This window comes from Athene cunicularia, assembly GCF_003259725.1.
Source record: "Athene cunicularia isolate RWA chromosome 1 unlocalized genomic scaffold, athCun1 chr1_part2, whole genome shotgun sequence".
NCBI classification, from domain to species: Eukaryota; Metazoa; Chordata; class Aves; order Strigiformes; family Strigidae; genus Athene; species Athene cunicularia.
In genome coordinates, this window is record NW_020799092.1 from 43,593,278 (window position 1) to 43,606,435 (window position 13,158).

The window sequence follows — 13,158 nt, forward strand, 5'->3', positions numbered from 1 at the left end:
AAGAAGGAATTGGGCTGCCAGCCCGCCCCCACGGGCAACGGCTCCTACGGCTGCACCCTGCGGGGCCTGGAGGCCGGGACCTGGTACCGCCTCCGCGTCCAGCCGCTCGCCGACGGGGAGGCTGTCAACATCTCCGTGCGGACAGGTACGGGCGCCGGGCGCGGAAGGTGCGCGGGGAGGGACGCCGGAGTTTTCCTTCCCGTCCCCGTGCTTCGACCGGCTGTGAGGGGAGGAGGGCGATGCACTTAGAGCCGCTGTAAACCTGCGGTGTTTGCTGCACGCTCGAGTTCGCTTTACCTCGCTGCCAGAAATAACTGCTGCCAAAAGTTAACCCATCAGGCTTGAAAGGAGAAGGTGCTGTGAGGAGATTCACTTAGTGCTGGGAGCACATTTCAGCCGCTCCCTCCCTTAAGCTGCCGTCCAGCAGAATGCTTTCAGAAGTAGTAGCCCATAACATCCTTTGAGCTCATGTAAACCTATTGCATTCGTCGTTCCTCAGGTGACAGCTAATTTACTGTGTTTAAAATACAGTCTTATTTCACGGCAGGTAGATCCTGGCCAAGAATAACTTACTATTTCAGCCTGTTTCTGTACTTTTTATCTGTCTAACCAGAGTCTAAAAGTCAGAAATTAAGGCTGAAACTTCTTGCTTGCATGTTTTCCTTGAATACAGCCAGTCCAGTGAGGTGTTACGATGTAGAGTATGTGCAGAGCACAGCTGTGTGTCACATCCATGACTGGCTGTAAAAATGTTCCAGCAACTTGTCAGAGCGCTCCCAAGGAAAGCCCCCTTTCAGCATATGTGTTTGTGTGTGTGTGTGTGTGGACAACTCGGCTGTGAAGCAATGAATGACATAGAGCCACTGGCTGCAGTGACAGAACTGGACTCTTTCTACCTGTATTAGTGTCTTTTTAAAGATGATGAAATATAGTATTGTCCAGCCTCTTAATGGTGGTAACACAAGACTCAAAAGAGAGATGTCTTAAATGAGGTCCAGCATTAAATGCCTCCCTGGTTTGCTCCTAAAGTTAGTTTCAGAGGGGTATGTTGCAGTATTATTATTGAAGATTACAGCAGCCAAATACTTAACAGTTACCAGTTTAGAGACATCGTTTACAGTCAGAATCTTTTCCGTGCATTAACAATAGAAATGCACTAAATACCCTCCATTAATTGCTTTGGGAACTCAAGTTAAAAATAAGTCTAGTGACAAGTCTGCTAGTGCAATAGCTAAACATCAAGCACAAGTCATGTCACTTACTAAAAATGAGTAATGGTTTCTATGCAAACAGTGATTTAAATCAGTCATGCATCATGCTAACTGGTTTTAATATTGATGACTTGTAATTTGAAAATTGAAAGAATAAGTTAACCATTACCAGAGTGAGGTATAAGTCACCATCATTACTGAATAGTAGAGATCTGTTACTGAACACCTGCGTATAAGGAGAGAAGAAGATACCACTTTAGATCGTCTTTTGGTTAATGCATAATCATTGAGACAGTAGCTTGTACATGTACTTTATGACTTTTTTTATCAGTAAATAGATTTTGCAAGACTGTAAGATAAAAGCAATTGGAAGCAACTGCTGATGATAGTACTGTTATGTAGCTGACATCAGAGTGAAAAGACCAATTTAAGTTTAATTTGAAATACTGCAAATTAGTGGACCATAGTTGAAGTGAGGCTTATGTCTGGACTTTGGATAGCAGAGATCAATCAAAAGCATGAAATACAGGAATGGAGGAACCTGGAGGTTTCTTGCAAAGACAGCTGCTCAGATTGCTCCATGGTTACTCGCTTCCCTTGATTCAATCACATCAGTTGCATTGCTTGATAGTGTTCAAAATACACAGTTAGCTCCAAAATTTGTCGATTTTTTTTTTCTAAAGAATATATAGGGTTTGTTATGCCTGTCAACAACCATGTTGTACTGTCAATACACTGCATTTCAATGCAGAATGAGGATTATTCTTCTCTACGTTTCCACTAGGGGCAGCATTTTAAACCAGTTTTCTGGAAGCTCTTTTTCACCTGTTCCTTTGTAACTTGATGTCAGTAGTTTTGTTTTACGATCTGCTGAGCCTGAATGTCCATAGGCATGTGTTCCTGGAAGCTATCCTGTGAATATGAAAGTATGAGCAATATTTTCGGCCATATTATAAACAATTTTCCCACTGATTTGAATGGTAATGGAACTGAGCTGTCATGGACCATCTAAAAAATATGATGTCCAACCTTGGTACTCAGTGCGGTTCCCTTCCTGAGCTTTTTGTCTAAGAAAGATGGGCTAAGTGTTCTTTGGAGGTGCCCATCTTTCTCCACTGACTATAAATGGAGGAACCTATGTTAAACCAGGCACTTGAAGTTTAGACAGTTGAAGTTAAGTGAGAGGAATCCCAGCTGTATTGTCTTGATATTATAAATGTAGACAGAGGAAGTTGCAGATTTATTTGTAAACCTAGTTCAGAAATTAACTTTTTGCTCATATTCAATCCTGTTAAAATTTTAATGTGCTCATTCCTGTTATGAGTTCAGTTCTCATCATGTTTCTTATACAAAACAGTGGAGTAGCTAGACCCATAAGATCCAACACATTTTATTAAATTTTGAGTGTGATCTGTTATGACTAAGTACTTAAGGTGAAAGTGATTAATAATGCATACTGTAGTTGCAGTTGTAATGTATAGGCTTGGAGAGGACTGAACCCCTAACTTAATGTGGCCTTTCGAGTATTTAATGTCACCTTAAAATCACAGTTATGACAATGAGTTAGGTCTATGTTGTTTGCAAGTTTGATATTCCAGTAGAGTGAGTGCGCAGCTCACCAACACTGCATCAACTCTCAAGTAACACCAGACCTTTTGTGAATCTCTGAGTCGAGAAGCAGCTTCTATTTCACTTGCAGATGCATGTATCTGAAATCTAATAATGTATGGAATACTGGTACAATAATTCGCACTAATCCACTAAGGTGGAGTCTCTTTACTCAAGAAATTTTGATATGTGGGTTATCAATTTAAAACAGCAAGTATTTAATCCTCTAGAGCAGAACTAAAATAGGTCCTCCAAAATGATGGAAAATGCAATCACATATGCACTATATAAGCCAGGTATTCACAGGCATGCAAACACAAACAATGTTGGTCATTATGCTATTTCGATAGAATAGGAAATGAAGAAAAAGCTGATAACACCATTTATCAGCTCCAAGCTACAGATAAATTTTCCACTGAAAACCTGGGATTACAGGTGCTAGTATATTTATTTCACATATTAATTTATCATTTGTTGTGTTTTATGAATACATAAAAACACAACATATGAATACATAAAACAGCATATAAAACCATACAGCTAGTCAGCATGCTTGACATTGTAAAGTTGGGACAACACATGCACCTGTCAGTCCTTTTGTGTTATCTTCTTTATTCTCAGTAAAACTACTTCTGTGACTGAGAGCCACTCTATGACAAAAGATGGTAAGAATGTATCTTTCTTGATTTCAGATAAAATACTTTCAAAATTCTCTATTGTTTAAATGTCCATGCACCATCTTAACTCTGTATTTTAGTATTTTCAGTGAATGACTAGGTCTTTAATTAAAATTCTAGTGAAAAATAGTAGTATATAAGCAGATCTAAATTACAGTTAAATTTATGAATTTCAGTTCTGAATTTAAATTCAGATTTGAAATACTGGTCTTGAGACCCATGAGAAGCAACTTGGCAATTCCCCAACTTTCAAATATATCTTATAAAATAGGCTTATGAATGCCATTTTCAGCATTGTTTTCTGCAGAAATATTGCAGTGATATACTATGTTACTGTGTAATCCAAGCCACCTGTACTGAGAGAACTAACAGGTAAATAAATTTTTATCATAAAAATTGCTAAATACTTGAATGAAAAGACTTTAAAAATTCTACCTTCTAAGATGCAAACTGGTAATTTTTCGTAGTATGTAACTATGTAAATGCCAGCAGCATGGCTTGATCATGTGTTCACTCCTGTAAATTTCAAATTATTTGGGACACATCTGATTTATTAGCCATCTGTAGGAACAGCTACTGTGACATGGCTGTGACTATAGGCTGTATAATCCTCTCATTCATTATCATGTAATGGTTATGATCTCAAATGGCAGAGTACAAGAAGAAGATAAATAAACATGTTTTAAAGATTTTCTAGGTTGCATATCATCCCAAATAAATGGATATTTGTACTTGATAAGGACAATGAAATCAAGCTGCCTCTTTACTTAATCTTCAAAAGAGTAGGTTACTGTTTTATGATAGGGAGAACTAGGAAAAAAATTTGAGAATTTGGTAGGAAGACGGCTGAGACTGGGAGGAATTCCCCATTACTCAGTCCTGGGCTCTTATCTCTTTTTTTTTTTTTTTTTTCCTCTGCATAAGGCAGAGGTGTTTCTGTGCTCACAGGCTATATTTGGGAGTCATGTCATTGGGATTGGACATAACTGTGTCTGTCATTTATATAAAATGTATCTGTAGCAGCTATGCACACACTTTTTTACCAAAAAGTGAAAACAGAGGTGCAGTGTAATTCAAACAACATTAAGTCTTCTGGAAGATTGCTTTGTAGATCAAGAGACATTAATTCATATAGTATCAAATGGTATAAAAATATCTTTGTGAAAATATTTTATTTCTGTGATATATCAGGTTGTATCGTTGCCAGCAGAGACTTGTATAACAATGTAAATGGCTTTTTAAGTGTTTGTTTCCATCCAGGGCTCTTTCAGCCCAGGCACTTCCCAATCTCATTGTTCCTTTGTTCTAGCGGATGTACAAAGCACTGAGTGTTTTGTTTTCTGGACCAGATAGATTAGATAAAGTCTGAATTTCTGAACTTCACCTTCTAGGCACGCAACCCTTTTCATTGCTAATGCACCTTAGAAGACAGATTACCCAGGACAGTTTAAGCACTTCTGAAAATGTAGATGTCATATTTTGTAGAATTTGGCAAATAATGCAGATTTACAATGTTGATGACTGTTGCAGGACTAATGAGCAGTCAACCTTATCCTGACTTTGTCAGAGAGGGACTTAAACTTATTGACAGTTATCATGACTGTTCTCTTAATATCAGTCAACTTTAAACTTTTACAGCTGGCTGTGCATCTGACCATATATAGTGCTGGAATTTATTTCTGACTCCCAAAGTTTGACCTTTCTGATTAGAACAATTGCCTTCAAGGAACAAGATTATACCCCCTCTATTCACTTCTGCCAACATAATAGTCTTTAATGGCTTAGTATATATTATAGGTGGAGCTGGTAGTCAAGCCCATTGTTAAGATTTCCTGACACTTTTCATTAAAACCTCCTGTTTCAGTTGCTGTGACTGGATGAAGTTTTAACTGTTAAGTTTGATATGCTTGGTCTTTGATTTGAGGGGGTGTTTTTTGTTTGGGTTTTTTTTCAGATTTAAGCAGTTAGTTTGGCCTGAAAAAATATAGTTATTTTTATTTATTGATTTTGTTAATTTCTTTCTGAAGACCATTAGTATCTCTGTAGTCCAAAGCAAGAAGCTGAATTTAAGCAGAGACCTGGGTTCAAAGGGACATGGTATTTTTCAGAGTCTCAGACTGATTGCAGTTGGAAGGGACCTCTGGAGGTGATTTGGTTGAAGCCCCCTGCTCAAGCAGGGCCATGTAGAGCCGGTTGCCTAGGACCATGTCCAGACAGCTTTTGAATGTCTCCAAGGAGGGAGAGTCCCTTGAAATTCCTAACATAGATGATTGATAGAGCATACCACCAAAACCTAGCACCAGTATGTTCTCAACAGAGCTTTGTAAGAAGCGATTAAACCCTCTGCACCATCCAGGCTTTGAAGAAAAAACAGCTTTAAAGGCTAGTACCCCATGATACTCCTACTGCTGTATTCGTAGGGTGGGGGTAGGTTTGACTTTGTCCTTTCAGTCTTTATGATGAAGTTTTTAATTATGTGATTTCACATGCTTTTGTCTGCCTGTTCAGGGAACCAGGCAGCAATAACTGCATTGGAAAAACAGTCTTAGTCTTATGTGTTTCAGGCACTGTTCCTGTGGAGACCTCAGTTCTCAGCGTGGATGCACCATACACTCCCTGTCTGATGCTAGGCAAGAGTAGCACAGAGTGTACTTGTGTGGAAGACAAATCTAGTTGTTAAATTATTGGGAAACCTTTATTCTTTATCTCCCCAACTTGTGAATGCTTGATTTTGCTGCTTTGGGTTGTTTTACAATACCTTTTTAATATTCAATTGCTTAACCTTATTGGGAGACATAAATGTCAATACCTTAGTACATCAACATGTCATGCATTTCTTTTGATTTGCATGAAGTCTTGTGAGAGATGAAATATACCTGGAGAATACAAGCAACCAGAGTCTTTTGTTTTGGTCAGTGTTTGCCGTCCCTTTAAAATGTATTGTATTTTACAGGTGATTTTACTGAGAGCTCCTTAATAAACAACGTAATGAATGCTGAGAATTTCTCAGAGAAATAGTCCCAATTAAATATAGTACCTAAAAGTTTATCCAATGGGCTGTTTGGGGTTTTTTAAATTTATACGAACAATAGCACAGCAGAACAGAAGCAAACTATTGGAATCTGTTTGAAGTGGTAGAAGTTAATACTAAAACCAAAAGATTGTTGCCCTTAAAATTGTATAAATGCTCATGCCCATTAGTGATAAAAATGTTTAGCATGAGTGGTAGGAAATGAAAGCCACAGGTACCGTTGTATCTATAAAGCTACATTACACTGAGGCATTCAGTATAATTTGCTGGGTTTTCATGTTTGCTGTTTCTTATTAAAGTTGTTACAGTTTTACTATCATCAGATTTCCAAGCTTGTTATATACATCCACAACTGGAACTGTTTTTCTCTGTGTGTGTGTGTGTGTGTGTGTGTGTGTGTGAGTGTATACACATAAGCACAAATAACATTTCTGAATTCTGCAGGAGTGCCTTGTAGACAGATTCAATGATATAGTGTTTATAAATGGAAAGAAAAAGACTTTTTGAAAAGCATTGGCAGCATCATGGTGATAAAGGGAGAGTTTTCAAAGGTTTTTTGTTCTGCTATGTAAAACTTCAGACAATCCCAATGCAAGAAATACTAGTTTATGTTTTCTGCTTTTTTAAAACTACAGATCCCTTACCACCACCTCGTTTTGAAGTTAATAAGGAAAAAACTACACTCACAAGCTTGCAGGTTCAGTGGGAGCCTTCCTCAGGAAAGGTGGACTTGTATAACCTAGTATTACTTGATCGCGATAATAAAAAGATACAAGAAGTCTCCATACCAGGAAGAATTTCAAAACCAGAAAATACTTTTTCCAGTCTCATCCCTGGGAATAAATACAACATTGTCCTCAGTGCAGTTGCTGGAAATAAGAGTACCCCAGAACTTCACATAAGTGGATCTACTGGTAGGACTTCTTTTATATTAGTTAATCTAAATAAAACCACTTACAGAATTTTGCAGTTCTGCATTTTGAAACTAACATATATAATTCTTCTACCTGGCAAGATAGATATGTATCTCTCTATATGTAAGTATCTATTGATTATAAGTAGAAATAACCAAAACATGAATCTCTGACTAACATAAAGAGTTGTTTGCTAAGACTGGAGGCATGTTGTTATGGTGTATTTGGACATAAATTTGGGGTTTCGTTTCCTAAAGAAACTCAACATATTTTGAAAGTAAATCTGTTCAAAATTGCTGAAATTGTTGAGAAAACCGTTAGGCCTTAAACATGTGGTTTTTATGCCAACAGTGCCATCCCCTGTGAAAAATGTTCAGGTTACTGTCAAGACAGACACTATCCATGCTTCATGGTCTCCTGGCTCCGGGCACGTGGATCGTTACAGGCTGGTGTTACTGGATAATCATGTCCCCATTCATGAGATTGACCAAGAAGACCCTCTGACCTCCTACACTTTTTCAGGACTTACAGCAGGCCACCTGTATAACCTTACTATCATAACCCAGGCTGCAGGATTGGAGAGCAGCAGTTTTCAAACAGTCAGGACAGGTATGATTTCAGAATTCATCACAACAGAACAAGAAGCTAAGGCTGTAATCTAATAATATTACAGTACGTATTTCAGAATAATAAATGATTCGTGTTCCAAGTGTATATTCCCAGACTTCAGTGACTGAATTACCCTTGGCAGGTGTTTCCAAAGGCTGTAGAGGGAGTTAGAGATACCATAAGCTTATTTAACTCCCTGAGTTAGCACTGCACCAAAGTTAGTGGCTAAATTAGCTGGTAGGGTGTCTGCAGCTAACTTAGCTGTACTGCTTAATGTCAGCAGCTCCATTAAACATGTAAAGTTAGGTATTAGCAATCTGAGCTCAAGTGCCTTAGTATCACCTCATATCTGTGAAAGAGGTTCATATGACTCCTGTATGAACTTCAGTGAATTGAGGCAGTTGGTAGTCTGTTATTTCACAGTACTGAAGACGGTTTAACTCAATGATTCTTGCTTAGCTGAATGGGAGATGTAGAGCTTGTGAGTTTTGCAAAAAAATATTTTCTGTGACTTTTTTTCTCTGGATTGCAAAGTAGCTACGCTTCTGAAAAAGGAAGTGAAAAAAATATACAGCAGGTTAAGAACTTTAAAATCGAAAGTTTGTTGTGTTTTTTTTCCACAGAGAAGTATTGATTCACAGAGCCAGAGTTTTAGAAAGGAATATTTTTTCAGGAAGATTTTTCAGGATAGAGTTCTGTGTTCATAGAGAGAAAGATAAGATGACATCCTACTAGATTCCAATGGCTAAAACACTGGGCATGGCTTTGCTTTCCTTAATTTCTGGAAAACATAAGGTGCAGTTTCTCCTACAGAAATCTCACTGTGTAAGCATAATTTAATATTAAGTGAGCAATATTATGATGTCTTGGGCACACAGATGAGTGCTATTGTCACCTAGCACTGGCTGTTCTAGGGATTATACTCTTGTTTCATTTTATTTCTTCAAAATTTTTTATTTCTTGCTGTTATGGAGTGCAGAAATTTTAAATCTCACAGGTTTTCTGAGAACATAAAAGCACTCCATGTAGCTTGCAGCACGGTCCTCCCTTTCAGTATCTAGTGTGCCCCAAGCCTGAGAAGTGAAGATACTGGAGGTGGCTTCTTTTGGTGGAGCATTTGAATAAAAAGGTCTGATTTCAACCCCTTCTACACTGGCATAGCTTCAGTGGTGCTGCAGTGTTTCCCAAAATGTAAGCAGGCATCTCTGTTCTTAGGAGCACATGCCTGGTCTGTTTTGTAGTCCAAATGAGTGGTGTAAGTACTGACATGGCTAACAGATTCTCTATTCTGTGAAACAAGAGTGGACATTGTAAGAGGTGACACTCTCAGCAGCAGAGTATCTCAAACAGGCCTGGGTTCAGTTTCTCTGTGACCAGACTTTGTCCTTTCGCTGTTAAGGCACAGTCATTCATAGTCTATCTCATATAACTATTCAAAAGCAAAACTTAACTATCACAGTTTGGCGGTAGCAGGTCTTATATGTTCTATAGTAGAAGTATTTTATTCTCTTTCTTATTTTCTTTTTTTAGCCCCAGCTGAAGTCTTAGATTTGACAGTGACTAATGATGACAGCTTAGATGCTTTAAAAGTTAAGTGGAGAAGACCTTCAGGAAACCTCAATTTCTATAATATCACCTTGTCTCATCTCGGATCAGTTAAAGAAGTCAAAACTCTACAGCCACCGGTCACAGAGACTCACTTTGACAAGCTAACTCCAGGACGCCTTTATCAGGTTACTGCCCGCACAATCAGTGGTGATCTGTTTACTGATCGAATGGCAACTGGCAGGACATGTAAGTCTTCTGTTTCAGTAAGAACATTGTAACCAATGCTATTTTGCCTACACTGGCCTTGTAGAAAATCACTGTAGGAGAGAAAGTGATTTGGATTCCAGGCAAAATAAGATAAAGAGCACAGTATTATTGCGGGAATACCCCTTCCTGACTCTCTGGCAACAGTTAATCTGGCAGCCAAAAGCAGTTCCAGCATAGTTTGGGAGAAGGAAACAATAATGCATTTTGGACCTTAGAGCTGGGTGAGTCTGTTACAAAACTGTTCCACACTACTGCACTTCTGACCAACTTTGTTATCTTGAATTCAACTCAGCATAGTACATAAAATGAGTTACATTATGGGGAAGTATGCATATAATCAAATTGTTAATGGATTTTTAAGTAATTTTGCAAGATTTAATGTTATTCCTTGCTCCAGACACAAATCTACAAATAGGAAAAGATTAGGTCTCAGCTTTCTTTACTACCAGCAGTGTGGATTAAGGAAGTCATGTGGCAGCCTGGGTAGAGCTGGGTTATGTTTTGTTTATCTTCTCTCAGAAATATAATTTTCTTTCAGGTATCTCTTGTATGAATTCTAAACCTGAAAAGTCTTGGTATAATTCTCCCACAGCATTACTGGCCACAAAGTATTGTCGTGTTCTCCACATCAGCCTAGCCCAGGCAGAATTTAGACAGGAAGAAAATATATAAGTGGGTGAAGAATATATACATAAATTGTTGGTAGACTCAGAGCCAGAAAATATAAGATGTGTGTGTGTGAGAGAGAGCAGAGTATTTATTTTAGAGAATATTTATCTTCTACAGCTAAATATCTCATGTGAAAGGCATGTTCTTGACATATTTAGCTGCTATCCCAGTCTCAGTGCAGTCTGGAAGAGACCTGAAAGCCTTTCATGTCCAGTAAGTAAAAAGCTGGACTGGTTACATGCATGTCTTTTTTGTTGGTCAAGCCTACCATTAAAGACCTTTAAGTTACCATTCCTATCTGAAGGGAGAGCTTCAGGCCCTTACTCAAACCACTGATACCCAAATTTGTCACCTATACCCAGTACTTTCAAAGCTGGGGATCTAGAAGTCCCATTTCCAAGGATGCTGATCTTGTGCAATTCCTTTCCTTTTCCATAGATACCAAGAGCTTTGAAAACAGAGTCACTTCAGCAGAAGCTTTGTGGCCTAAAAACAAATTTGTAAATCCAGGCCGTCAGGTCTATAGATACTGAAGGGGTTAGACTCCTAGGATCCCTCTGTAACTTGCAGAGTGGGCCAGGTACCTAAGAACATAATCTGCATCGCTGAGTATTGAGAGGGTGCCTACAGCAGCAGAACCTACTGAGGAATGTTGTGACGAGGAATATGGACATCTCAGGGACTGAAACTTTGTACCATAAGGGTGTAATGATGTCCAGCCAGACTGACAAGGCTGAACTTTATTTGTTATGATGTAAGTGCATCCACGCTTCCTAACAAAAACTGTGTGCTTTTATGCACTCACTCAGCAATTGAAACACATCTCCCACACTCACTGGCGTGTGGGAGATCTAGATTTGGTACCCAGCTATGCCTGTGGGAAGCGAAACGGCTGAGTATTTTGTGGTGCTGGTAGAAATCTCTCAATCCTTTGCTAGGTACTGAGCAATTAAATATTAACTAAGCCAGAGAAAACATGAGAGCACGATTCCAGCCTTGTAGTTTACAGTTATTACTTGCTGACGGTCTCAGGGCTGCAATGCTGATTTCCAAGTATCTTAACACTAAGCTATAGGTATCCTAACCTATGAGTCTGCGTCTGTCCTCCAATCTCTGCTTGGCACAGTTAATATTTATTTATTCTATGAAAATCAGAAAAGCTTCAGCGATCCAGTGTGACCTGCAGCAGTAGGGCAGGAAGGTTGAGCATGTAAATTCAGGACCCTTGAAGTGGAGGACAGGATGAAGTGGATGCTGTAAGGGACCCCAGTTTGAACTGTGGTGCCTTGCAGCTGGGGGGGGACTAGGACATACAAGGCCTTTGTGGAAGAAGCCATCAGATTTTGCATTTCTGCTGCTGAGACCGTTTCTAAGTGAACTTAAGTCCAGGACAAAAAGGGGAAGCTAACTGAAAATTGCAAGATGTATCTGAGAAGTCCATGGGGGAGATTTTGTCTACCCTAAGAAAGGTTCCCCATTTCTGATGTCAGAAACCAACAGTGAAAAAGTGAGTGGTTTGTGTGGGTAAGAGTAAAAATTTTCATTCTTTAAAATGAATGCCAACCTTTATAACAAGATACCTCCATCCCTGGATGTGTTTAAGGGTCGTTTAGATGAAATGTTGGGGGATATGGTGTAGGGGAGAACTTTGTAGAGTAGGGCTGATGGTTGGACTCAATGATCCCAAGGGTCAGAACGGTTCTGTGGTTCTGTGATCCAGGTACTTCTACAATAGCTATGCCGCGAGACAGGTTTTGCCAGCGTGCAGTTACGTCTTACCAGAAATACCCCGCTTCAGAATTACTCTCTCAATCTCTGTATTTCAGTTCCCCAGAAAGTTTCTGAGCTGAAAGCCGGTGGTGGTGGGTGGCTGAGGTCCCTGCGAGTGAACTGGCTGCCCCCTGCGGGAGACTGGGAGAGGTACCGCCTGCTCCTGTGGAACAGCTCGGCCCTGGTGCTCAACACCACTCTCGAGAAGGACACCACCGAATACCTCATCCCCGACGTGGGCCTCATCCCAGGGAGGCAGTACAATGTGGACGTCATCGTGGAGAGTGGCGATTTGCAGAGCAAGACTAGCTGCACGGGGAGAACAGGTCAGCGTGCTCATCCAGGAAGTGGGAAAATGAAAAATGTTCATCTGGGCTCTGTGGACAGAAAAAGCACTTGGGAATCTGCAGATGAATTTCACTTTTAATACAGTAAAAAGGAGCTCCCTTGTAAACAACAAAAATAATTATTTTTACCAGTCCTGTGAAAACTTTAAGGGTTATTTTTGCAGTAAGTGTTTTGTTAGTGAAAGTTTGGGTAATTATATCACCATTCTGTCATGACTGAGGCATCAGACAACATTTCACTGTTATATATTTTAGCTGATTGTAGGCGCCCTATATAGTTCTTAAAGAGAGCAATATAGATCCTCCTGCATTGTTCATCACTTTCAGTAGCAAACTGGTTTCCTTGCCAGCCTGTATAAAGAATATCAGTGCCATTAACCAAAGCTGACTGAGGTGTATCTCGGTGTGCCTGTTCCATAACATCCCAGTTCTTGTTCCTGTGCTCCAGAAATAAAATGGAGTTAGTCTGTTCAAGTCAGCCTTTCCAAAGGAAATCCATATATGCTG

At 39.4% G+C, this 13,158-nt stretch overlaps 1 protein-coding gene across 1 annotated transcript in view; it reads left to right on the plus strand.

The window, feature by feature from the left end:
- Positions 1 to 13,158, plus strand: part of PTPRB (protein tyrosine phosphatase, receptor type B) — a 63,938-nt gene that overhangs the window by 15,281 nt on the left and 35,499 nt on the right. The window contains exons 4-8 of the mRNA XM_026865140.1: positions 4 to 145; positions 7,163 to 7,441; positions 7,793 to 8,050; positions 9,581 to 9,844; positions 12,361 to 12,630. Of these exons, the coding sequence (XP_026720941.1) occupies positions 4 to 145; positions 7,163 to 7,441; positions 7,793 to 8,050; positions 9,581 to 9,844; positions 12,361 to 12,630 (1,213 nt within the window). The remainder of the gene's footprint in view (positions 1 to 3; positions 146 to 7,162; positions 7,442 to 7,792; positions 8,051 to 9,580; positions 9,845 to 12,360; positions 12,631 to 13,158) is intronic.